General features: G+C 44.6%; 1 protein-coding gene across 5 annotated transcripts in view; it reads right to left on the reverse strand.

Moving 5' to 3' along the window:
* Window positions 1-27,572, reverse strand: part of ptpra (protein tyrosine phosphatase receptor type A) — a 35,828-nt gene that overhangs the window by 7,505 nt on the left and 751 nt on the right. For 2 of the 5 annotated variants that reach the window (XM_053648671.1, XM_053648670.1), the window contains exons 2-20: window positions 15,622-15,668; window positions 14,106-14,184; window positions 13,118-13,525; window positions 12,914-12,934; window positions 12,182-12,263; window positions 11,746-11,819; window positions 9,481-9,617; window positions 8,728-8,818; window positions 8,094-8,170; window positions 7,944-7,980; window positions 7,681-7,778; window positions 6,731-6,850; window positions 5,415-5,581; window positions 4,571-4,706; window positions 3,332-3,481; window positions 2,982-3,075; window positions 2,736-2,812; window positions 2,162-2,296; window positions 1,033-1,158 (exon numbers count right to left, since the gene is read on the reverse strand). In XM_053648671.1, coding sequence (XP_053504646.1) covers window positions 1,033-1,158; window positions 2,162-2,296; window positions 2,736-2,812; window positions 2,982-3,075; window positions 3,332-3,481; window positions 4,571-4,706; window positions 5,415-5,581; window positions 6,731-6,850; window positions 7,681-7,778; window positions 7,944-7,980; window positions 8,094-8,170; window positions 8,728-8,818; window positions 9,481-9,617; window positions 11,746-11,819; window positions 12,182-12,263; window positions 12,914-12,934; window positions 13,118-13,525; window positions 14,106-14,184; window positions 15,622-15,642 — 2,130 coding nt within the window. In that variant the 5' untranslated portion in view covers window positions 15,643-15,668. The remainder of the gene's footprint in view (window positions 1-1,032; window positions 1,159-2,161; window positions 2,297-2,735; window positions 2,813-2,981; window positions 3,076-3,331; window positions 3,482-4,570; window positions 4,707-5,414; window positions 5,582-6,730; window positions 6,851-7,680; window positions 7,779-7,943; window positions 7,981-8,093; window positions 8,171-8,727; window positions 8,819-9,480; window positions 9,618-11,745; window positions 11,820-12,181; window positions 12,264-12,913; window positions 12,935-13,117; window positions 13,526-14,105; window positions 14,185-15,621; window positions 15,669-27,572) is intronic. The other 3 variants (XM_053648674.1, XM_053648673.1, XM_053648672.1) reach the window with 3 other exon arrangements.

Below are 27,572 nucleotides of genomic sequence, written 5' to 3' on the forward strand. Positions count from 1 at the left end.
ATCAACCAATCACATTCAAACTCACGTTAAATACTGATTACGACACACCTGACGCCAGTTAAAGCGACTCATCATCCCCGAATAAAGCACAGCTGTTCATATAGGATTTTCCTGACATCCTCTTGGTGACATCCAACTAGGTAATATCCAACCGTGGGCCACAAAGAGCTTACAAAGCAGGTAGGAGATCTCGGTGTTGAAAAATATCAGTCAGGAGAGGGTTACAAAAAATTTCCAAGGCATTGGAACACTGCGAATATAATAATAATAATAATAATAATAATAATAATAATACAATAACCAGAGAAAACTGGTCAGGGAGGCTGCCAAGAGGCCTACAGCAACGTTAAAAGGAAGCATGGAGGAGGCCACATCATGCTCTGGGGCTGTTTTTCTTCAGCTGGAACCGAGGCTTTTTAATCCGGGTGGAGGAAATCATGAAGAGCTCCGAATACCAGTCAATGTTTGCACAAAACCTTAAGGCTTCTGCTAAAACACTAAAGACGAAGAGATGAATTTCACCTTCCAGCACGACGACGACCCGAAGAAAACCTCCAAGTCGACAAAGGAATGGTTTGACCAAAAACAAGATCAAGGTTTTTGGAAATCGGCCCAGCCAGAGTCCAGATCTGAATCCAATCAAACGTCTGTGTTGTGACCTGAAGAGCGCTGAGCACAGGACATGCCTAGCCAATCTGACCGAGGTCGAATGCTTTTGCAAAGAAGAACGGCAAAATATCGCTAAATCAAGACGTGCCAAACTGATTGACGCTTACCCAAAAAGACCGAAGGCTGTGATCAATTCTACAGGTGCTTCAACTAAGTATTAGTTTAGGGGTGGGCACGCTTGTGCAACCAGGCTACTGTACATTTTCGCATTTAATTTTTCCCCCTAAAATGATTCTTATTGTATTTCAGTGATATGTATTGTTGCTGATGCTGTAAAAGACAAGATGCAGTGGTTAAACAGTAGTGGATGTAGCACTACAGGTTCTGACGCGTGTGTGTGTGTGTGTGTGTGTGGACACTCACTCTAGTGTTGGTGACGAGCAGATCTCTGACAGTGTAACTCTCACATTCCTCCTCTCTCTTCAGCTCAATGGACATATCACCACACACCATCACTCCATCAGTGGGCCAGTACTGAGCACACTTCTCCTACAGCGGGAGACCGAGACGGAGTGAGAGATCAAAACGGGAACACCACAAAGCACGACGGTCGCTCGGGTCCTCTCGTACCCAGCTGTTCCCCTCACGACTGCCTCTCTCTGTCGTTCATCTCGTCAGCATTTACAGCCAATTCCTTCATACCTACAGAGTTTTCTATATAATCTACATGAATGTGAGCTAAAACATCATCGGATTTTCACACAAGTCCTAAAAGTAGACAAAGAGAAGCCAGTTAAACAAACGAGACAAAAATATTAAACTCGGTCATTTATTTATTGGGGAAAATTATTCAAGATTACGTAATCTGTGAGTGGCAGAAGTATGTGAACGTCCAGGATTAGCAGTTTAATCTGAAGGTGAGATTCGCGTCAGGTGTTTTCAATCGGTGGGATGACGATCAGGTGTGAGCGAGCGAGCGTCCTGTTTCATTTAAAGAACAGGGATCGGTCAGAGTCTGATCTTCACAACACGCGTTTGTGGAAGTGCATCATGACACGGACAAAGGAGATTTCTGAGCACCTCAGAGAGGGGGAGGGGGGCGGGATTTAAATGGTTGACGCTCATCAGGATGGAAAAGGTCACAAAAACCATCTCGAAAGAGTTTGGACTCCAAACCAATCCACAGTCAGACAGATTGTGTACACATGGAGGAAATTTCAAAATTCTAAACTAAGCACACAAGTCATTCTACTAAAGAAAGACTAAAGATGAATTAAGAATAAAGAAGTGCGATAAGTGTAATTTTTTTTGTCTCATCGCCTACTTTTAGGACTTGACGTTTTAGATCGTATTTATGCAGATATACAGAAAACTCGAAAGGGTGCACAAACTTTCAAGCACCGCTGTACATCGTTCTCCCCGTCTCCAAAGAGCCTGTCTTTTACCTGCCTATTTTTAAGGCACATAAACATAGTTTCTATCTGAATTCTTCCTCAACTTTTTCACTCCTCCCCCACTTCCAGCCATCCTCCCTCCCTCCCTCTCTCTCTACCTGTCCTCGCTCCTCCAGTTCGGTGAGGATCACGATAGAGCAGCTCCTCCACTCCCAGATCATCCTCCAGAAGTCCTCGATGGTGTGCTGCAATGGGCCCTGACACGCCATGTACGAGTCCTTTTGCCTGTAGCCCTGCACAAAATAAAGATCTTTAAATAAAGGATTTATCCTTCATTTTCCCGGCAATGGCATAAGCACGGCGTGCAGAGCTGTAGTGTGTGAGCATAAATGCAGACAACCGGTGTGTTGGTGTTTAAAAACCAAAGTGACTGTGATTCAGTAAAACTGATAAACAAATAAACAAACAGAGTCTTCAGGGTGGGATTGGACTCCAGCCTGCAGGTACGCAGACAGTAACAGCCGGGGGAAACAACCCGAACGGGCCAACACACACACACACACACACACACACACACACACAGAAACGAAAGACAGTCCGCAGACAAAATCAATCCCTTTCTCTTATACACAAATGCCTTCATAATCTCATTCTGCCACGGTCTAAATAGACGGTGAAATTGCTTTAGCGCTGAAAAGCTGCACTTGGTGAGTGTGTGAGGAAGACACTCACATCGATGAAGGACGCATTGATGTAGTCCGTGTTCTCCTCACCGCGCTTTACAGGAATGATCACGCGATTAAACTCATCTGGAAGAGTGGAAGAAAGTGAGACAGGCCAGGTTCAACTTTACATGTAGTTTGTCAATCAAGAGTGATCACAGGCATTTATTTATTTATAAAGCTTACTGGACTGACACACACACACACACACACACACACACACACACACATACATACACAGCCGCACGAAGCTTACACGGAATGATCTGCAGCACACGGTTCTTCTTCATGTTGGCCGGAAGGTTCCCGGTTCTCATTTTATCATTCTGGATCTTTATAGAAGTGAGTTTCTACAGAGAGAGACAAATGTTTCGATACAGAGAGAGAGAGAGAGAGAGAGAGAGAGAGAGAGAGAGAGAGAGATGGACACTAAATAAACAAATAAATAAAATGGCAAAGAAATGTGGCTTCACCATTTTACTTTATAATAAAAAAGGTATTCTTCTTGACATTACGATATTGCAGTAAGGAGTGTGCGCTATGACGATACATAAAAGAGCTGCTACTAGTAACGTAAGGGTATGAGTGATGTCGGGCCACACCCACCTTAAACTCCGCCTCCAGCCCGCCACAGCCGGCTCCAGGTAAAGGAGAGTAGAGTTTGGCCAGGTGAGACTCTAAAGAGGTGACCTCCAGTTCTGTGTCTCCATACAGGTAGTGTTCCAACAGAGCCTGGAAAATAAATACGTACTGCATCTGCGGAAGAGAGACAGAAAGAACGAGAAACGCACGGTTAAAGCTGTCCGATTGTCCGGTTATAAAACATCAGGCCTAAAATAACGGCACTTCCGAAACCGTTAAATCCAAGCCGCATTTAAAAAAATAGCGCGAGGGACACGTTGCCCTTTAAAAGTCGAAGTATTCAAAATACCCGAGGCACCAGGTTCCAATACCTGAAGCCTTTTGTGGCGCATCGATTAGCAATGAACCTCCGCTACCCTGACTCACAGTGTATTAGTACTGGAATCATCCTCATAGTCTTAATCCGTGTAAAAGATGCTTTAAGAATCAATACGAGTATCAAAAAAATAAATAAATAAATCTTAGAACCCAAATTTCCGTCTTGACAGTGATGGGAGTGGCACTTTCAAGACCTCCTTATAACGGACACAACTCGTGCTCCTCTTTATCGCAAGGTGAGAACACAACGCTAAATAGTTACTGATAAGTTTGCAGTTTTGTACCTATAAGTGGTTTCGACTCTTGCGTGAGAGCCAGGACTGCTTCTACGATCGCACGCTTATTAATTAGAACGTCATGATTGTGAGATCTGTACGATTTCGGTTTGTACCCGAACACTAAAAGGCTGCTCCGTCTCTTATTTCCAGTCGCTGCACTAAATTACCATTATTAAAACTACAGTCGGCAGGAATGATTATTTATTTGGGACTTTGATGCACAAGTGTTCTGGATCGCTCATTTAGGCGGGAATTGTATGGAATAGTGCAGGTTTAAAAGCTGGAACACGTGGAATAACAGCTCGACAGGTGGACTGAGATCAGAGTATGAGGGTGAGGTCAGAGTACAGTCAAGGTGAGGCAGGGGGTGAGCGTTATAACGTTACATTAAATAGGCTTTGTTGTAAGTAAGAACTACGTAGCATCCATCGCACCCAAAAAGGCCCTCCTGACCGCCAAGTATATAGATCAGATCTGTAGGAGACGTGAGTTCGGGTACAAATCAAAGTACAAAGTTCGCCTGCTCGAACTGTGACTGAAAGCCAGGGTGCACAAGATGGCAGAGCGTGGAAGCGGAACATCGTCGGAGTGTGTGAACCGAACTAACATCGGTCTGGACCATCTGGCACCGCTGGGCTCGGATTCTCGTGACGAAGCCGAACACGTCCACCTTCCTCTCGGCGGCCATCATGTCCAGCATCGCGTCGATTACGATGAAGGTGCCCGTCCTCCCGACACCCGCGCTACGAGAGACACACAGAACGGACGAGAAAATCATGAAATGCACAACTACACCGAGAATAACAAGTGCAGACAAACGTAGACTTTTGAACGTGCTCGTACTTAACCTAAGTGACTAACAGCGACTGTGTCTACGCGTAAAGACTGAAAGATTCCACTTTAAAAGGAACCGTTTCTCATGCGCCTTAATATCTGCCAGGTACGAGTAATCTAAAGTCTAACAGACTAAAGTCACATGCGTGTGAGTAGCATGTAGCTACGTCTTCAAATGTCCTTATTACATAGAAAGGATATTTTATAATTGCTTAAAATGTACAACTGTGTTTCTGTACATTCCATACAAACGGATTCCGACTGCAAAGGTAATCGGAGAGAAACATTTTTTTTTACGTTGCTGTTTATGTGTTAACGCATCGTTAAGGATAAACAACCTCGTCGGATCGGATCGGACTCGGACAGAAACTTAAACCGAGCCTCAACGAGTTTAATATTAATAATTGTACTGCAGTTGACCTAGTACTCAAATTTTTAAACACACGCTCACACGTTGAACTGAATTTACTACACCCGTATTATTATATTATGAACTCTATTACAGCGAGTGCTGTTAAACCGATGTTTCATGTAGTAGTGACTCTTCTTTATCGTGCAGTATCTGTGCATGGTATCAAAAGGCATGTTCTGTGAGGGGAGAGATGAAGAAAAGGCACCTGCAGTGTACCACTATGGGCCCAGCATACTGTGGGTTGCACGCTTTAACCTTTTTAAGGAACTTAAGCATGCCGATGGGGGTAAAGGGCACACCAAAGTCTGGCCAGCTGGTAAAATGGAACTGAGTCACCAGCCTCTGGGGCTTCTTCCCTGATACATCCCCCACCTACAGACACAGAAACGAAACGAGTTTGTTAGCTTGATTAAAACCATAACTAGATGAAAGAAACACTTCAATCATTTGCCTACACACTTTAATGAGCCTTCTCACACTCAACACGACATCACAAACTAGGGATGCGACTTTCCGAGATTCCGAGACTTTGACGATACAATTACGCCGTGGATCCTTTCGAATAAACGACCTGGAATAGAAAGGCCGGCGCGAAAGTACTGGAACGGCAAGGACGATTTCTTCTGTTTCTGCTACATACTCTGAACACGTCCGGGTTTGAGATCGAAAGATGAACGAGATGACAGATCGGAAATCCAGCTTCCGGTTCCAGATATTTACGTCCTGACGTGCAAGAACAAGGCACCTCAACAATCACAAGGCCTATACAACAATTTGGAATGCTCTGAGAAAGAGAGAAAGTGGTGTACTAACAAGCCGACGTGGATGAAGAGGGCCGGGGAAAACGACAGCAGTTGATGAGGGGAACATCGTGAGAGCGGTGAAGAAAAAAAAACCAAAAACAATAGAGAGTGACATCACCGACAACCTCCACAGGGCAAGGGTGAATTTATCACGATCCATCGTTCGAAGAAGACTTCAAGAGCAGAGATGTAGAGGCCGTACCAAACCGCTCATCAGCGGGAAGAATCAGGCGGCCAGACTGGAAACTGCAAAGTAATACAGAGATGAACCACTAGAGTCCTGGAACCAAGATTAAACTCTACCAATGTGATGGAAAGGCCAGAAGGATCGATTGGGAGGAACGTCCATCAGGACACTGATCAGAGAAACCCCCCTCAAAACAAACAACAACCTAAAGAAGCTGTGGTACAAGCCTGGAAAAGACGGATACAGCGGTTTGCTGAAGGGATATGCGACCAAATATTAAATGTTATTTACTTAGAATTGACCTTGCTTTTTCAATACGTTCGGAAGGCACAGTAAATGGTCAGACTGGTCAACCGGCGTTAAGTAATAATCTTGGGTTGACCGGTTTTAAACATTTTTATTCCAGGGAAGTAGAAAGATAAGACTTCAGGGAACATCCTATTTAGCTGCTGCCGTGAAATGGTCTGGTCGACACATTTCTACGACTTGCACGCTAGAACCAGTATTAACGAAGACCTTCAGATCCAATACCTGCTGAATGCAGAACTTGCGTACGGTGTAGTCCACCAGCACAGTCATGTCCTCTACAGAAACACGGATGTTCCCGTACGTCCAGCAGCCCTGATCCGGCCAGTACTGAGCACACTTGCACTGAAACACACCATCCACATTTTCACCATTCCAGTCATCAGTGTTGTTCTCACTATAATAACAATAATAATAATAATAATAATAATAATAATAATAACAACAAATCAATAACAAGAATAATCATCGTCAATCCTTCTCACTAATGGACTCCAACTACAATAATTCATGATACTAGAACCGTTTCCCGAAACACGTCCGACAAATAATTACCACCTCTCTTTTTACTTTAACCAAATTTCTTTCATCTGCTAAAATAAACTGTTGGTGTGCTAGCATAAAAGATTCCTCTGGCAAATTTGCATTTCTGTCAAGATGTATAAACAAAGGCGCTGCTTTAATATGCAAATAAAATTTCTGAATACTTATCTGTACATTGAGGAAGAGGAAAGGACTGTTTCAGTAACTTATGGTGGGTAATTCTTCATGTTTTTGGCTGTCCCTTTTTTTTTTTTTTTTTTTTTTTTTTAAAAATAAAAATGACTAAGTGGTTAGGCCCTGGACACTCGCTTATGTCTCTATTCGCTGGGCCGTTATGCGCATTTTCTGGTAGGTAAATCGCAAAAACTGGTCATATTAGCTAACTGGCTTCCACTAGAGATGCATACAAGCTTAATTTTTCCCGACTCTGCTATTGGGAAACAAGAGCGCCAGAATAACGCAGCTTTAAAACGAGTTCCGACGAAGAAACCCACCTGCGGAGACGCACACGTATGTACTTTAAATCCCCATAGAGCTCGCTTACTATTTACGTTTGTATCCGACTTTTAAGACGAGGCCAAAATCCAGAGAGTCTGAATATTTATAATATTTTATTTACTAAACCAGTGTACCTCCTTCCTCTCCTTCAGGTTGGTCACCATGACAATGGTGGCAGTGTTCTGCTCCCAGATCATTCTCCAGAAGTCGTTCACAGTCTCCTCTTTTGGCCCTGACACACACACACACACACACACTTTATTTCATTTTCACACTACACCTACGAGCTCCAAATGACTTGTACCGCAATGCTAGAAATAAAGCTAATGAAGGTCCTGAGCTTTTCAATATCTTTTCCACCCCTCACATATTTTTCTTCATTAATATTTTTATTTACCTTGGGCAGCTATAAATTTGTTCTTCTCCTGATAGCCCTGTTCAGAGACAGAGAGAGAGAGAGAGAGAGAGAGAGAGAGAGAAAGCGAGAATGCATTAGTTGTCTCTAACCACTCACTATGTGCGAGTGAACAATGGTGCTCCAACTCACATTAATGTAAGAAGCGTTGATGAAATCTGAGTCTGGGACGCCCTCTAGAGGGGAGAGATGTACCCTGGAGTGATCATCTGAGAGGGAGGGAGAAAGAAAGAATGAGAATGAGAGAGAGAGAGAGAGAGACAGACAGCATTTTCTATGGTTATGCAAGACAGTACTTTATGGAATGCTGCAGCATTTATTCAACCCGTTCTTTATCTGCCAAATCAGTGAAATATGGGCAATTGTTTCAGACGACAATTAACTTGTTTTCCTGTGCGCCAAGATAAGAACAGAACTCTTTTCTTACTGGAAACTCACTTACGATGGAAGTCTAATGACGACTGTTAGCAGTCAATACGGAACATTTAACATAAAACACCTACAGTACATGGATTCTTTTCTTCAGTCAAAAATATTGCAAGTTGAGCTCTGAATCTGTAATCGGTCCTGTCAGGGATGGGACTACAGCCGATATCTAGGGAATGTGCAAGTAACTATGGTTCCTAATATATATATATATATATATATATATATATATATATATATATATATATATATATGTGTGTGTGTGTGTGTGTGTGTGTACACACAAGGAACTTTTGAATCCTGTCCTACGACCGTGTGCGTGTACATCACCCAGACTCACAAGGCAGAATGTTGACGTATCGGTTCTTCTCCTTGTTCTCCTCTTTGGAGGCGGCATCACATGAGGCCTGGATGGGGCAGACTGGCAACGCCTGCAGAGAAGAAGCACAGAAAACCAATCAGACGTCATGGACGTACAAGGACCGTGCATTAATCTGCAATCCACAAGGTTGGAAAACTACGATTAATAACCAAATGACCATAAAGTGAACCGAGGAACAAGCTACAAAAAAAAGTATTTTAAAACAAATACTTTAAATATATATATATATATAATAATGCAAAAAAAACAACAACAAAAAAAACCATTACAGCACTTGCACTTGTTTATGAGACAAAAGGTCAGTCTATGAAATAGACAACTGAAAGGCATATCGAAGGTTAAAAAAAAAATAATTTAAAAAAGCCTTATATAATAAAAGGTGGGGGAAAAAACAGAGGTGAAAAAGTTGTATAAAGTTGATGTGATACAGAGTGACTGAAGTGGACTAATGAAAAAAATGATTATTAGATGCTATACCAAAGGTTTTGGTCTGCGTGACTGCCCGTGATTGGTTCGTGCTCTTACGATGACATCATTCTCATACCACTCTGATTCACACTTCTATATGCTGAGTTAAACACCAACTGCCCAACATTCATCCTGCTCTAAACTCAGCTAGAACATCCCAGATGAATACAGCGATGCACAATGATTCAGCTGATTCATGAGTCACATGGTATGACAGTGCACGATGTGTGTGTGTGTGTTTACATTGAATTCCTCCCTGAAGAGTTTGTTGTCATCAGCCATGCGGCGGTTCATTTCCTCCTCGAGCTTGTCTACTGGAAGGGGCGGGTACTTCCTGTTTGTGCTGGGCGAGCGGGCCAATAGCGGCACACTCTGAAGCTCTGTGAGGTCCGACAGAAAGGAAAAAAGGAAAGGAAGAGGAGTGCAAGAAACAGGAAAGGAGGAGAGAAACATAATTACGTCCCGCGGACAAAATAAACGGTCAGGAAACGACGAGTGTAAATCAGCTACGCTCTACATGAATGTACGGATAAAAATGAATGGATGAAGCACTTTCTTTGCGAACCTTGCAATCACAGCTAACAAATCTGGCCAGCAGTGGGCAGCACAGTACAGTTTAAAAAAAAAAAAAAAAAAGAGAGAGAACAGTCACATTAGGAAAGTCACACACACGCGCACTCACCATGATTCACACCTAAGGGTAATTTAGCCTCGCCAATCCAACAACTGGCATGTTTCTGGAAGGTGGGAGCAAACCAGAGAACCCGGAAGAAACCCATGAGTACACCGAGAGCATGGGGGAAAACATGCAAAACTCCACAGAGGAAGTAACACGAATACAGGATTAAACCTGGACCCTGACGCCGTAATGCCGCACCAACATGCCATCCTACATTTATATCCATTTTAAACATACAGTCAGGTCCGCAAATATTTGGACAGTGACACTATTTGCATAATTCTGGCTCTGTACAGCCACCACGATGGATTTTTAAACGAAACAACTGAGATGCAATTGAACTGCAGACGTTCAGCTTTAATTCAAGGGGTCGAACTAAAATATCATATGAAACGTTTAGGAACTGGAACCATTTTTAATACGCAGTTCCCGTATTTCAGGGGCTCAGATGTGATGGGACAGATTAACACAATCTTCAATAAAATGTTCATTTTGAATACTCCGTCGAGAATCCTTTGCAGGCGATGACTGCTCGGAGTCTGGAACCCACGGACATCGCCAGACGCTGGGTTTCCTCGTTTGTTATGCTTTGACAGGCGTTTACTGCAGCGGTCTTGAGGTGTCGTATGTCCGTGGGTCTTTCCGCCTTCAGTTTTGTCCTCAGCAAGTGAAATGCGCGCTCGATCGGGTTGAGATCGGGCGACTGACTTGGCCATTGCAGAATATTCCACTTCTTTGCTTTAAAAACGTCCGGGTTGCTGTCGCAGTCCGTGTTTGAGTCTTTGTCCGTCTGTAAAGTGAAGCGCCGTCCGATTAACTTGACTGAATTTGGCGGAATCTGAGCAGACGATATATCCCTATAGACTTCAGAATTCATCCGGGCCCGCACCCATCTTCCGTCACATCATTAATAAACACTAGGGAGCCAGCGCCATTGGAAACCGTGCATTCCCGTGCCATCACACTGCCTCCACCGCATGCCGTGGGTTCACAGCAACAGCTTCCAAATGCGAATGCCACACATGGAATCAACTCCAGACCTTTTACCCGCATAACCGATGAAGAAATAACGAAGGAATCGCCGAAACATGTCTGTGAAACAGCTTTTGTGTCGAAATGTCCAATTACCGTCGGTCCCTTGAAAAAACGTGTTATACAGAGCTGTAATTCCTAAACCCTTCCTCCAACGTGGATGTGAATACACGCACATTAAAAGACGAGAGACTGCACTTTACGCCCATATTCATTATCTAACTGTATCTTGGATGTGTTTTGGTAAACAGCCAAAAACAAAACACGTGTCAGTGTCCAAATACATATGGACCTAACTGTACTTTAATATAGTTTCTCTTTATAAAGCTTTAAGGGTCTGAAACTGTCAAAGTAACAGTGGAAAATGGAGCACGCTCACAATTCTGTCATCTATATGATGTACGTCATTACAGGGGAATACAGTAATGACTAATTTTATGCCCCGCCTCAGATATTTTACCAAAATGGAACACGGCATGACTATTTAAAACGTGCATACTAAACCGGTACGGGATTTAAAAAAAAAATAAAAATAAAATCAACAGCCGATGACGGGGCTTTGCAAACTTTTTGCACAACCCCCAAATGGCCATTATGAATTCTCTGGGAAAACTGCACATTCGGCAGGTTTGCGGGCCGCACGGGCGCGTTTTCAAAGTCGAACACTAACCGTAACAGTAAAAAAAAACAATTCAGAGTGACACTTCCAATTCATAATGATTTCCATAGACCCCAGCTGAAACCCAGACATGTGAAAAGGGTCTCTCTCTCTCACACACACACACACACACACACACCTGTATCGTCCGTCCTGCCATTGGTCAGTCTGAAGGAGGTTGAGTGGCTTCCTGCCTGCTTGTACTTCTTAAACCTGTCACAACATAGTGATACAAATTTTTTTAAAAATTTGGGTAAAAAAAAAAATTAGCATCATGAATAATCTTTAACTCAGCATGGATGCGAGAGAGAAAAGAAAAAGAAAAAGAAAAGAACGCAGAGGAGCTGGAATGATGCAGGTAATCACTGCTAATGGCAGGAAGGTTGTGAGAGTTTAAAAGTGAGGACCGGCAGAGAAAAAAAACCAAAAAAAAACCAAACACTGTTGCATGATCCTTAACCCTGAACTGCGCGGCTCTACGAATTACAATTGGCCTGAAAAGCACCTGGCAAATGATGTAAATTTACTGCATACATCGTGTGTGTGTGTGTGTGTGTGAGTGTCTATCACCTGACCTGAGCATATAGAGAACGATGATGATGAAGATGATGACCAGCAGAGACGATAAAGCCACCGTCACAGCGATGATCGCCGTGTCTTGATTCGAGGAGGATCACGCGTTGTACATAAATCCCGAAAAAAAAAAAAAAAAAAAAGACACAAGTTAACTGGATTGCTTACATCACAGGGTATGTATTATGAGCATGCAATATGGACTATATTAAACTATACTTCACATATTTATACACCGCTATGGAGTATAAAAAGTTTTTTTTTTTTTTTAAAAATGAATCGGCCGATTTGTCTCCTCATCATAGAAGGCATGTAGTACAGGACGTTTACAGCAAGAAGTCGAACCGGCACTCTCGGTTTTTAAAAACGCTCGAGCAATGGAGCCGATGAGAAGTGCCGGTTCAGTGGCGGTAACCACGGAGATTTACGGACGTCCGCTGCCACTTGGCGAAGAGAAGAGAATGTATGCGTAGAAAATGGCAACGGAGATGCACTGAGAATCTTTTTAAAATCAACCCCATGAACAGCAGTCTAATTGAATCATGAGACATGAGAAGATTCTCAAACCTGGGTCATATCCAAGCCATTTCTAACCTTTCCACCATTTTCCACTTCTGGATCGGATTATTAGTGGTGCAAACATAGTTCCAGTACCGGCTGGTTTCTCTGCATGAAAGTATGCATTCAAGTATTTAAAAAAAAAAAAACAACAACAACGCAATATGAACCTTTACCTTCACCGCCTCCGCTTCCTCCTGTGGAAAAAAGACGTCAGACTTATACCTCACTTACAAATGGTAATCAGAGCATTAGTTAGAAACGATTAAATAGTCAAATCAGGGTAACTACGATTTATACTGCTTTTAACAGTAGGTTAACTGTGAGATCCCACACACACACACACACACACACACACACACACACACACACACACACACCTGGAGGAATGCCGATGAATGGCGTGGTGCTGATTTCAGTGGTCGTACTGGGATGAGTACTTGAAACATCGTGATCTGGCTTAGTTTCATTGGCGAGGGTCGTAGTAGAAGGACCCGCAGCCGTGGAAGGAGTGGACAGGGTTGTGGGACGAAGAGCGGAAGGGATGGTGGTAGGCCCTGTGGGCGGAGCACCGGTGTGATTAGTGTGATCGACGCCGGGAGGCAGAGGTGGAGCAGGGGTAGGAGGGGCTATGGGGTCTCCTTGAGCTGGTGTCTTTGCTGTTACATTCGTGGAGTCACCAATGGCAGGTTGCTCGGTGGGCGGGGCTGTGATTGAAGGGGTGGGGCCATGAGTAAGGTTGCGCGCTGTGGGAGAAGGGGTTGTGGGTGTCACAATCTGATTCGGATCTGAAAGAGCAGAAATAATAATAATAATAATAATGAGCAATATATATATTTTATATATATATATATATATATATATATATATATATATATATATATATTAAAGAATGTGTTGCTTCCACCCTCATCAGACGAGCAATATGCATGCTAGTGGATGTTTTGTGGTATAAACCAGAACGGCAGGATATAACCTTTACTGTCACCTAAAATTATATTTCTAAAACACAGCTCGGAAATTCACTGCACCTTTAAAATCTATAAACGCTTAACGGCAGATTAGCAAGTCTGACGATACAACACAGAGGGAGCGGTTACACAGACGTTTGTCTTTGGACGGATTTATTGCAGGAAGATTAATCTCCAGCTAACATTTGCACAGGAAACGCCGCTAGCGTGATTGCCGTAACACTGGAATTTAACGTGGTGCAGGTAGTGATCACTAGCGTTACGAGACTGTGTGTGAATGTAGTGCGAATAATTCAGCCATACTGAAGTCATAAAAAAGGCAAGAATTTAACGCATGTTATCTTAACGAATTAAAAGTCTACCCTGATTATTCCGATATAATAAAAGCAGATCTTACCTGAGAGCTTGGGTGTTTCCTGGGCCCAACCAAAGGCCAACGCAAACAACAGGAGCAGGGGACACAGACCCATACTGCCCTGGGAGAGAGCGAGAGAGCGAGAGAGAGAGAGAGAGAGAGAATGCAAAGCATCTTTGTCAATTTCATTTCCTCGCTCTGTATCAAGCAGCCAATCATCAGGCCTCACTATTTTCCCTCCTTGCTACTGATAAAGCACATGTACATTCAACCTGTGTTCATGTTAGATTCTAAATATGAAAAGTTGTCCGGTTTTAAACCGTAAGCATGAATCTCGTTGCGACAGGAAACAGGAAAAGGGGGTCTGGTTAGATTCTCTCTAGATTCACCAAGGCCAAGATATAAGGCCATGCTGATAAATGAAATTGGTCAAACTCAATATTTAATAAAATAACCAGTTATAATGGAGCTGGTTGGCGTTATCAAACTACTGACCATACTCTTAAAAAAAATAAATAAATCGATCATGACCCAATCGATGTATTATGATCCTACACTGAGCTACCAATACTACTATTACTACTGCTACCACTACTCGGGCACTAGACTACTCTGAAGCGCTTGGCTGCTCTGATTGGTTAGGAAGGAAATAGCAGTCTTGCACTTTAGTGGTTTCCAGTATTCGAGCACCAAACCACTCTGGGTGAAGGCATGAGGTTTAGAACCCACAGCACTTTGCTATAAGCCTATTATTTAGCAACCAGACGAGCAACACTCTGATTGCTGTAATTGCTATTGCCTTAACCGCTGTGGTAACCGCTACCATGAGCTAGGCTAAGCTAGCAAGCTGTGCCCAAGCCATATCTAATACAGCTGATCCAGCGAGCTGAAGAGCAAGACCCTGAGTGTGCCGCATTAGCCACAGTACAATAGATTCAGTGTGCGTGTGTGTGTGTGACAAGAGTTTGCTAGACAAGCAAAAGAGCTGAAAATGACCCCACGATCGTGATTTTTAAATTCAATGTGTGTTCTGTGTCGCAATTATGCCATGGCATTTGGTAAGCACAGCACGGCACGGCACTGCTTTAAATGCGTCCGACAGGACAGAGAACAATTTTTGCAACTGCCAGCGCTTCATTTGTAAACGCGAGGGACCCGAGAACTCCAACGGGGACGTGACAGACGGGCAAAAGGTCCTGGAACATATAGTCCCGACAGTGCTCCGAGCTCGTCCTACACCCGGGGGTAACAGCGTAAGGATGACGTCTGTTGTACGTTGTACGGGACGTTTGTGTTATAATTCTTTTAAAAAGCGGTTGTTTAAAGCCTACATGCTCAACGTTTCCTGTTAAAACGGTGCATTTACTCACAGTTGAATCGTCGTCATGACATGTTATCGTAACTGACGTTAACCATATACTTGTCTAACGCGGGCGGATGGATTTTACTCCACGTCGATGAACTCGAAGCATTCTCCATGTAGCGTGACTTAAAGCGAGCGATCGTTATTTATTAGCCGGGTCAGTGCAGGATTTGTGCAAAGGCTCCGCCCACTTACCTGCGAAAAAGTGCTCTGCATCACTCACTCATTCGCACAATGATTGCCTAGAGAGCGAGAGAGAGAGAGAGAGAGCGAGAGAGAGAGAGAATGTGAATATTATAAAACTGCAAGCAGACAGATTCTCTCATTTGCTCAGGGCATGTCATGCTAAAACAGACATATTTTCCAACTAATAAGGCGGTGTAGGCATGTGCCAACTTGTCAATTCTTAAAGACTCTAAAGGAAACGTACGGGGCGAGATTTCGACGCACGCAGCCGCTTTTGTGCGAATTCTGAATCGTGAAAGAAAATCAGCCCGCGAGCTCTGGACATCGAGATAAGCCCCATGATTATTTCAAAATGGTTTCCTCTTGTCGGATTTACCGTGTGCTTTTGGTTAAAGAAGACGGGCAGATGTCATATTCTTCTGCTGGAGTTTCTCCTGTAAGGCTTTTTCAAAACGCAATTCATTAATCCAGCATTTATTAATACAAGCAATAATACATTTCTAAACTTGTAAGCCCCGCCCACTGAATTTATTCAGTCATTTCATAACGCCAGTATATACATACATATATATATACAAATTCACCGGCCACTTTAATAGGAATGCCTACTCATTCATGTGCAATCACGTGGCAGCACAGCAACGCATAAAATCGTGCCGATACAGGTCAAGAGCTTCGGTTAATGTTTACATCAAACGTCAGAATGGGCGGTTGGGGGATGTGGTTCAAGATCCCTGACCTCAGTCTGGGTGAAAGGTAAGATCTACCTATTGAAGCGTTGAGAGAAAAACCACAGCCCAGATCGTACTTCCAACTTGAGGCCTTTTTGTCATATCTAGATAGTTGTGTTAATAGAAAGTTTTACTCCGAAGTTAATATTTGTAACACTCAGTTTGTGGATTTTTATTTTCAATGTCTCGTCTCCGATGGCCTGTGACGACGACATCTCCACGTTGGGGAAGCGCGTCAGCCTCCTGTTCTGCTTGAGGCGGAGGAGAACGACCAGACTGGTTCGGGAAGAGGAAAAAAAAAAAAGAACAACCCTACAGTAAATCTTTACAACTGCGCCGAGCAGAAAAGCATTTCAGAACGCACCACGGGTTAAAGCTCGAGGAACAGCACGTCGGGATCGGCCAAGAACAGCGACGTCTTCCTCCAGATATTTAAGATCTGGTGTACGTGAGCGCTTTGTTACGAACTCAGTCGAGCGGTGAGAAGAAACGTTCGGAACGTGCCGGATCCTCGAAAACGTACGTACGATACGCCAGTCCTTAAATCACAAACACATCCAAGCATCTGTGCTGACATCACCCTCCTCCCGGCTGTGTCGGTCAGTAGAACCAGACACACACACACACACACACACACACACCACTCTGCTGCATTCGAGAAAGCATTTCCCGGCCGATTCGATCCCGGATAAAGAAATCATCACAGCGACTGGGGAGTTCGTATTCGGTCGAGCAGGATTCAAAAGCACACGTCCACGACTACAGAGAACTGCGCTTCAGACACAACCCATCGAGGCAGAGCGCGAATGGTTCATGTGCTAACACACAGCGTTAATCTGCTCATACACTGCTAAGAGTTTAAACAAATCACGCCAACACGGTCGCTATTAACGTTCAATTATAGTCCAAACGGATCTATATTATATATAAACGCCGATGATTTAATCAGCTCAGAAAGCACGTATTCAGGTGATACTTTTTTTTTTTTTTTTTTTTTTGGGGGTCGTATGGAATTTGAAATGTGCATCATATTACACCCCGGATATCGATAATAGAAAACCGCACATAGTACAGACCGGGAGAGCGGCGTCTGTAGGTCTGGCCTAGGAAATGTTAGTTAAGCTAGTGTAGAACGGGTCTTTGTCGGCGTTCTCGACGTCCTTTGGACGACGAGGCGAGGAAAATCGTCCGGAGCGAGACGGTCCGACGTTCTGAATGGGGAGCTTGTGATTTAAACGCACCAAATCTAATAAAAACAATTCGATAAGTTCAGCCAAATTCTCAGTCGATTCTTCGCCGTCGCGATTACGATGGAGACGGTTAAACGTGGCGCGCGAGGATAAAACGCTGTTTCCTCTACACATGATTCAGCAACGACTCACAGCACATGACTGACGATCATGCTGCGCGCACACGCACACGCACACACACACACACGATTGTGGTTTCTTTGAGGGATTGTCCATTTCAGTTTCACCAGGCAGGATTAGATTGTGGCTTTGATTGCTTTGACAGCTTGATTGCTTACTTGTGTGTGTGTGTGAGAGCCTTTTTTTTTTTTAACTTTTACGACTCTTTTAATGCATCAGTGTAGTACATTTACATATGTACTTTTTTTTTTTTTTTTTTTTTTTAAGAACCCCATCAGACCCCCCCACCCAGGAACCCCAAACCCCTTCAGGGTCTCCCCGCCGTCCTCGTCCCCGCCGTCCCGCTCACTCTCTCCCACTTCCAGCTTTTTTACAGCTTGTGTGTACTTTACATAATATTTTAATGCCTCCGCTTATTTAATTCAACAGGAAAAGAAACAAGCAAACAAACAAACAAAACAAAAAAATGCATATGGGGACGATCTTAAATGAAAGCTCCAATCCTGACTGCTTTGTCCGCACTTCCAGGGCCATGATAATCCCAGTCCTAATCCGTACATTCATCTTAATTTGGTCCGTCTGCTTCTTCCCTCGGTGTTCTACAGATGCCAAAAATCATGCTAAATACATTATTATGCTAAATACACCAGGGGCGTAGTTTCCAGGGGGATGTAACCCCCCCCCCATTAATAAGAGCTAGCAATTACAACCCCCCCCCCCTCCCCCAAATATTTACACCATGAACAACTGAAACATATATAGAAGTAGTTTATTTTGTAACATTATTAGTGTTCTAAATCGATTTTCCATTTATCCATTTCATGGATATCCTACGTGAGGAGGTTGGGGGGTGGGGGGGGGGGTTAAAAAACAAAACAAAAAACGGACGTACAGGAGCCGAGTCCACCGTGGAAGCGAGACGAGGCCCGGTCGAGAGCCAGATGCCAAAGATACGACAACGATAGTTACAGGAAGTCCACGTCTGCAGCGACTGGGCCGAGGTCACAAGTTTAAACACAGCGAAGCGTTTTAACTCCGGAAACGATTGGGAAAAAGCCTACGCCGTGATCCGAGAACCTGATAGCGAGCGAGTCTTTTCACAGTATTCGGGATTACGCAAGGCAAACTACATCCACAATTACAAAAGAGCGACAATTACACCACGCTCGGGGATTAACGGGCGACAACACGGATACACCTCGGCACTGCCGAACACGTGCTCCTCGGTGTGAGAACGCCCGACATGCCAACACGACCATAAACACACCCTTCATATGACCACACCACAGGCTCACTGGTCTTCACGCACGCGTGTTCGTGTTGCGTCACGACGGACAATCACCCGACAGACTCTGAAACCTGACCACAAACGCGTCTCGCCCCAAAAGACCCGTTAAAATCGGTCGACCCCAAACCAAACTGGCTCACTATAAAGCAGGCTCAGGGTCAGGGTCGACATTTTCACAGCATGACCTCATCTATAAAACATCAGGTGTACACCACAACGCCACTATCTGGATCTGTTCAGCGCCTCGAATATTTGTATCTGTATTTAGACCAGAAGTGGGTGTGGCCTAAACAGGAACGGGAAATAGATGAAAAGGTAGAAAGTGCACCTCGTATTCATATCTATATTTCTCACATTCCCAGACCGTATCCCCTTCTGAGAAGAAAATCTTACAGTATTAATCACCGTGTATCTGAGACGATACGCGGTGCGAACGAGCGGACGAGCGGACGAGCGTGGCAGCGTGCAGTGCTGCTTAACTGAAAACCGACAGTCGTATCCTTGAGTTCCGGTCAGAAATGTCACGCTGTTCCGAATGCTTGATAGCGATTATGTCTGAAAGTTAAAAAACACACTAGGAGGGACAGCAGGGCTAGCGATCCAATCTAAAAAAAAAAGTACGTTTGGAGATGAGTAACGTTACTAATGTTGAGATAAGTACGTTTTCTTCCGAACAAAACGTCGCATCGTGACGATGTCAGCGTGCTCAGGCCTGGGACGTTAAGTGCAGTGTGAGTGCAGGCTAGCGGGGGAGTGTCGGGGTGGACGACAATCGCGCTTGGGCACGGTACAAGGCAACCGGGCCGAGTCTGAGTACGCCCTTAGACGCCCTTCTTTCTCGAAGGAGTAAACGGGGACCGCGTCTTCTCAACTGCGACGTCGACCTGACGAGGTTGTGAATCTCGTCACGTTAACAGCCGACTGTGACGCAATAACAACCCTACTGGAACGCTACAGACAGATCGGCATGTACTTTATCGGCCGCCGTAGAACATCGCTTTATTGTAAAACGTCCGCCGAGCCTAACAAACAAACACGCACACGGAGATGTGAACGCCTTCGAGGACAGAAAAGGGTGTGTATTTTAAAACCCCTGGGGAAGGCGAGCGCGGGCACGAGGAGCCGATCGAGCAGAAGCGGAAGACGATCGAGACCAGACCAGAGCGATCAAGATGAACCATATCGACCGTTTACTATCAGCAAAACAAAGCCCGTGTTCAGCTTTAGACCAGACGAGGCGTGGACTCGGATTCGCGTCAAGCAGAGCTGAATTTATCAGAGAGGGGAAAACGTCCCCGTCTTTCTCCGGCGGTCTAATTTCGAGACAACCTTGACACTTCTTTGGGAAATGGCGTTCTGGAAGGTTAATTGCTCTGTGTGTTCCAGGACGGCTCAGCGAATGTAAAAAAGAAAGAAAAAAAAAGAGAAAAAAAAAACGGAACGCTCACGAGAAGGAGGTAAAGAAGCTCGTGGACAAGCTTGAGACATGATCCAGCAGGCACGGCGCACATTCAGAAAGACCTACATTTCATCATTTGGACTCGCCTACCGCATCCAAAAAAAATCACATCTGCGCCGTTAAAGGAGAAAACGAATGCCGAACACGCGCTCTGGGATTTAAAGAAGCAATTTTTACATGCTGCTTGAAGAAGAAATAGGCCACGCTGTACCCCGAAGGAAAAGCCGCTCTCGGTAATCAGTTTCCTAACACTCCTTTTGGTCTCCACACGTGACGTAACGGTACGACAGTTTCACATCGCGATTATCGTGAGCACAACTATCACGGTCATCCGTATTATCACGGTGTTGTTAAAAAGTGCTGAAAATGTACAATAAGTACCGATACACACACTGAAGTCATTTAAACGGGTTTTATATTCGACTATAAAGGGATGGACGGTTGTCACTAGGCAACAAGCGATCGTTTAGTTCAGTGAGAGGACACGACGGAAGGCGGTGGCGGCGGCGGCGCTCGGGAGAACTCCCAATTCCACTCCCAACAGGACCAAATCCGAAGTGCGGTCATATTTTGGATTTTCTAAAAATGCTGAGGGAAACTTAATAGAAGATGGTAACCCTGTCTGTAGAGCTTTCCAGAAAAGAAAGTTGCCGCGAAAGGGGGCGTCGGCAGTTCGTTGGCGCTTTTCCCCCTTCGCCGATCGGCGGCCCGGGTGTTCGGGATACAAGTACGAGTTAGCGATGTGTCGTTCGTGAACAATTCGTTCGTTCTGAACGAATCTTTAATATGACTCGCGAACAAGGAGTCGTCTCATAGTGATTCGTTCATTTTTGACCACGCGTGCGCTGCAACATCCCTATAGGTTCCGTACGGGAAACGGAAACGATTCGTTCACGTCTCGAGTCTTCCGCTTCGAGTCGTTCGTTCTTCCGGTGACCGCACCATAGGAAAAACGCACCACGCAGTACCGGAGACGAGACGAACGAACGACTCGAACCCGAAGATTCGAGAGGTGAACGAATCGTTTCTGTTTCCGGGGAACAGACGTGACAAATGTGACGTGACGAAAAAGAGAACGACTCGGATCAGGAGTTGAGGTGAACTGACAGACTCCGTAGCCAGGAAACCTGATGCTAAGCTATTAATTAATCATTTCTTTTTCTCATCATTCGGCCTCGGCTGCATTAGCCTATAGTTTGTTTTATAGTTTGTTAAGTACTAGATGTGTTGGGGAATTGAACGTGTAACCGAAATGACTCGAAAAAAAAAAAAAAAGATTCGTTCATATTGCTGAATGAGATTCAAAGATCCGAGTCGGTAAAACGACCCGAATTTCCCATCGCTAGCACAAGCAGCTTCAATAACCAGAGAAAGAAAAAACCCTCCTTCTTGCCATTCACAAAAGAATAGTTTTCGTCTCGTACTTACGTTTGAACCTAACGCACTTCACCTCAATGCCGGTAATTATACGGTGTGCGTCATATCCCACCGCCTGCTGCACGACCCACATCAGCTGATCCGCTTGACAAAACTGAGGCAAACTGATGCAGGGCAAAGCGCTCGCAATGCGTCACCGCACAGTTCAACAACAATACGAGGATAAACACTCGTATGCTTATTCGTTAGTCTGTATTAATTCACATAAATATCCAGGGTATTTTATTAGATTACATTAGCTACAACTTTATCGCCTAGTTCCAATCGACCACGGCAACCGAGGGAATTAAAAAACAGGAGCCATCGCTTGCCTTTGGGTTTCCTAATAAGTGTATGATTTGTTCACTACAGTATGTACACTTGCGAAGGTGTGAGGTGATTCAGAAATAAACACCCGGTGCGTCTGAAGTAAAAACCCTCTCCACGGCGACAGAACCAGCTGGCATAGAGAGGATTTTTCCAAATATAGCACCGTTTACATGTGGCCATGATGTTTAAATGACACGAGACACAATATCGGTTACTCTGCTTTATGCTGCATGCGCAAGCAAAACACAGTTTCAGTAAGCGCTTTATTCAGGTCAGGGTTGCAGGTGAGTTGGCAAGGCGACCTGCTTTACCTCCGAGCTGCATCAGCCAAAGAACATATTTAAAAACTAATTTTAAAAAAATCCAAACACATGATTTATGTTATTTTGTTACCAAAGGACACGGGCCTTATTGGAATACAAGTTGAGAGAAACGAGAAGTTCCTATAGCTGGATATTAACAAACATCTCCAACAACAACAGCGCCCCAACAGCGCCCCCATCCCCAACATCGCCCCAACAGCGCCCCCATCCCCAACATCGCCCCAACAGCGCCCCCATCCCCAACATCGCCCCAACAGCGCCCCCATCCCCAACATCGCCCCAACAGCGCCCCCATCCCCAACATCGCCCCAACAGCGCCCCCATCCCCAACATCGCCCCAACAGCGCCCCCATCCCCAACATCGCCCCAACAGCACCCCACCCCCAACATCGCCCCAACAGCGCCCCCATCCCCAACATCGCCCCAACAGCACCCCACCCCCAACATCGCCCCAACAGCACCCCACCCCCAACATCGCCCCAACAGCGCCCCCATCCCCAACATCGCCCCAACAGCGCCCCCATCCCCAACATCGCCCCAACAGCGCCCCCATCCCCAACATCGCCCCAACAGCACCCCACCCCCAACATCGCCCCAACAGCACCCCACCCCCAACATCGCCCCAACAGCGCCCCCATCCCCAACATCGCCCCAACAGCGCCCCCATCCCCAACATCGCCCCAACAGCACCCCACCCCCAACATCGCCCTAACAGCGCCCCCATCCCCAACATCGCCCCACCCCAACATCGCCCCAACAGCGCCCCACCCCCAACATCACCCCCATACCCAACATCGCCCCAACAGCACCCCACCCCCAACATCGCCCTAACAGCGCCCCCATCCCCAACATCGCCCCACCCCAACATCGCCCCAACAGCGCCCCACCCCCAACATCACCCCCATACCCAACATCGCCCCAACAGCGCCCCCATCCCTAGCATCACTTGTGCAACACCAACAACATATCCAACTTGTGTGTTTAATAACTTCCCCCAATTACACGATCCAAACAATGCAACCGCTAACACGTGCGATTAGTAACATCACGACTTCACTGACGAGGGTTTTTATGATGTGGTAATATGGAGCAATAAAACAGCATTATGACACCTTAGTGTAAAAACAAGACCCTTGTGGAAGTTCTGCTTGGCCATCTCCACCCAATATAAGTAAGGAATAACTGACGATGGGCCGCTGAATTATTAGAAGACTACCGCACACCTGAGAACTGAGGTGCTAACGCTAATAACACACCTCAAGACATTGTTCGGGCGTTTCATTTCAAGACATTTGTTAGGTTTTTGTCCTTAAAACGCTTGTGTGTGGAACTAATATATTACGCGTCCCATCTCGGGCCACCGTTGCTAATTAGACCTACACGGAGGCTCGAGCGATTGATATGCAGTTACTGGAGAGAGAGAGAGAGAGAGAGAGAGAGAGGGAGAGAGAGAGAGAGAGAGAGAGAGAGAGTTCACAGTGTTTCTGGGTACAATCTGATAATGTAAAAATAGAACAGATAAATAAATATCGATAGGCCTGCTTGTTCACAGTACATTTTATTACAGAAAATACAAAGAATAAATAAATAAATACAGATACTTATTCACACACACACACGCACGGACTGGCGTAATGAACACACTCGATTAGCGTCGTTCTCAGTGTTGTTTATAACGTTTTAACTGCATAATGACGGGGAATTTCGTAGAAATGTGGAGGACCAGGATGCATCTGATGAACGTGCAGAAATAAATGTGATCCTGTAGAACGTATAAACGTGCACAAAGTGATCATGAAGAACGGTGTAACGTGATCCCATAGAGCGCGAGTGTATATAATGTGATGGTGTTGAAAATGATCGTACTGATCGTACCCGTGTACGACATGTCTGTGCAGACGTACGCGGTATATACTGAGATCGGGTAGACGGTAACGTATACCTGAGGTGTGATGTATGTAACAGGGTAAAAGAAACCGTTTAATGGGACTAATGTAACAGCGACTAAACGTGACATATTTTAGAATACCAGTTCAGAATAAAAGTGAGCATCAACAACTTCACGGCACGTTACGGTCAAATCCAAGGTTAGAAAGCAACTACGCAAAAATGTAGAAGACGACAGTAGAGATTGTAGAGCCTGGAACTGTGATTATGCAGAATGTAACGCACAGACTGTTTTTAAAGCGGTGGTGTGGAATGTAAGTGTTACAGTGGAGAATGTTACTGTTCGTCAGTGTAGAGTGAAACTGAACGCAACAGCGGAGGATGAGAGCGCAGGATATGAATGTGTAGGATGTAACTGCGTAACGTGAGTGTGTAGAATACGCGTGTGTAGGATGTAACTGTGTGAGTGTGTAGAATACGCGTGTGTAGGATCTAACTGCGTAACGTGAGTGTGTAGGATGTAGCTGTGTAACATGAGTGTGTAGAATACGAGTGCGTAGGATCTAACTGTAGAATACGAGTGCGTAGGATCTAACTGTGTAACGTGAGTGCGTAGGATCTAACTGTGTAACGTGAGTGCGTAGGATCTAACTGTGTAACGTGAGTGCGTAGGATCTAACTGTGTAACGTGAGTGCGTACGATCTAACTGTGTAACGTGAGTGCGTAGTATCCAACTGTGTAACGTGAGTGCGTAGGATCTAACTGTGTAACGTGAGTGCGTAGGATCTAACTGTGTAACGTGAGTGTGTAGGATCTAACTGTGTAACGTGAGTGCGTAGGATCTAACTGTGTAACGTGAGTGCGTACGATCTAACTGTGTAACGTGAGTGCGTAGTATCCAACTGTGTAACGTGAGTGCGTAGGATCTAACTGTGTAACGTGAGTGCGTAGTATCTAGCTATGTAACGTGAGTGTGTAGGAGTTAGCTGTGTAACGTGAGTGTGTAGGAGTTAGCTGTGTAACGTGAGTGTGTAGGAGTTAGCTGTGTAACGTGAGTGTGTAGTATACGAGCGTGTAGTATCTAACTGTGTAACGTGAGTGTGTAGGATACAAGTGTGAAGGATCTAACTGTGTAACGTGAGTGTGTAGGATTTAGCTGTGTAACGTGAGTGTGTAGAATACGAGCATGTAGGATCTAACTGTGTAACGTGAGGGTGTAGGACGTAGCTGTGTAACGTGAGTGTGTAGGATCTAACTGTGTAACGTGAGTGTGTAGAATACGAGCGTGTAGGATCTAAATGCGTAACGTGAGTGTGTAGAATACACGTGTGTAGGATGTAACTGTGTGAGTGTGTAGAATACGCGTGTGTAGGATCTAACTGTGTAACGTGAGTGCGTAGGATCTAACTGTGTAACGTGAGTGCGTAGGATCTAACTGTAACGTGAGTGTGTAGGATCTAACTGTGTAACGTGAGTGCGTAGGATCTAACTGTGTAACGTGAGTGCGTAGGATCTAACTGTGTAACGTGAGTGCGTAGGATCTAACTGTGTAACGTGAGTGTGTAGGATTTAGCTGTGTAACGTGAGTGTGTAGGATCTAACTGTGTAACGTGAGTGTAGAATACGGGTGTGTAGGATCTAACTGTGTAACGTGTGTAGTATCTAATTGTGTAACGTGAGTGTAGAATACGAGTGTGTAGGATCTAACTGTGTAACGTGAGTGTGTAGTATCTAACTGTGTAACGTGAGTGTGTAGTATCTAACTGTGTAACGTGAGTGTGTAGTATCTAACTGTGTAACGTGAGTGTGTAGTATCTAACTGTGTAACGTGAGTGTGTAGTATCTAATTGTGTAACGTGAGTGTGTAGTATCTAATTGTGTAACGTGAGTGTGTAGTATCTAACTGTGTAACGTGAGTGTGTAGTATCTAATTGTGTAACGTGAGTGTGTAGAATACGAGTGTGTAGGATCTAACTGTGTAACGTGAGTGTGTAGAATACGAGTGTGTAGGATCTAACTGTGTAACGTGAGTGTGTAGGATCTAACTGTGTAACGTGAGTGTGTAGAATACGAGTGTGTAGGATCTAACTGTGTAACGTGAGTGTAGAATACGGGTGTGTAGGATCTAACTGTGTAACGTGTGTAGTATCTAACTGTGTAACGTGAGTGTAGAATACGAGTGTGTAGGATCTAACTGTGTAACGTGAGTGTGTAGTATCTAATTGTGTAACGTGAGTGTGTAGTATCTAATTGTGTAACGTGAGTGTGTAGTATCTAACTGTGTAACGTGAGTGTGTAGTATCTAATTGTGTAACGTGAGTGTGTAGAATACGAGTGTGTAGGATCTAACTGTGTAACGTGAGTGTAGAATACGAGTGTGTAGGATCTAACTGTGTAACGTGAGTGTGTAGTATCTAATTGTGTAACGTGAGTGTGTAGTATCTAATTGTGTAACGTGAGTGTGTAGTATCTAACTGTGTAACGTGAGTGTGTAGTATCTAATTGTGTAACGTGAGTGTGTAGAATACGAGTGTGTAGGATCTAACTGTGTAACGTGGGTGTGTAGAATACGAGTGTGTAGGATCTAACTGTGTAACGTGAGTGTGTAGGATCTAACTGTGTAACGTGAGTGTGTAGAATACGAGTGTGTAGGATCTAACTGTGTAACGTGAGTGTGTAGGATCTAACTGTGTAACGTGAGTGTGTAGAATACGAGTGTGTAGGATCTAACTGTGTAACGTGAGTGTGTAGGATGTAACTGTGTAACGTGAGTGTGTAGAATACGAGTGTGTAGGATCTAATTGTGTAACGTGAGTGTGTAGTATCTAATTGTGTAACGTGAGTGTGTAGAATACGAGTGTGTAGGACCTGAGTGTGTGAATTTGAAGAATGAGTACAATGAGTGTGTATGATGTCATTGTATGGAATGTGAGTGTGTAAAATCTAACTGTAAGATGCGAGTGTGTAGAATACTTTAGGAGTGTGTAGATGCGAGTGTGGAATGGAAGTGTGTGTGTAAAATATGAATGTGTAGGATGTGTGTGTAGAATCTAACTGTGTAATAAGAGAGTGTGTGTGTGTGTGATGTGTGTAGAATGAGTGAGCTCTAAGATTGTGTAAGAAGATGTGAGTGTAGAATGGTGTGTGTGTGAGTG

Source organism: Ictalurus furcatus, chromosome 18, assembly GCF_023375685.1.
Source record: "Ictalurus furcatus strain D&B chromosome 18, Billie_1.0, whole genome shotgun sequence".
NCBI lineage: Eukaryota > Metazoa > Chordata > Actinopteri > Siluriformes > Ictaluridae > Ictalurus > Ictalurus furcatus.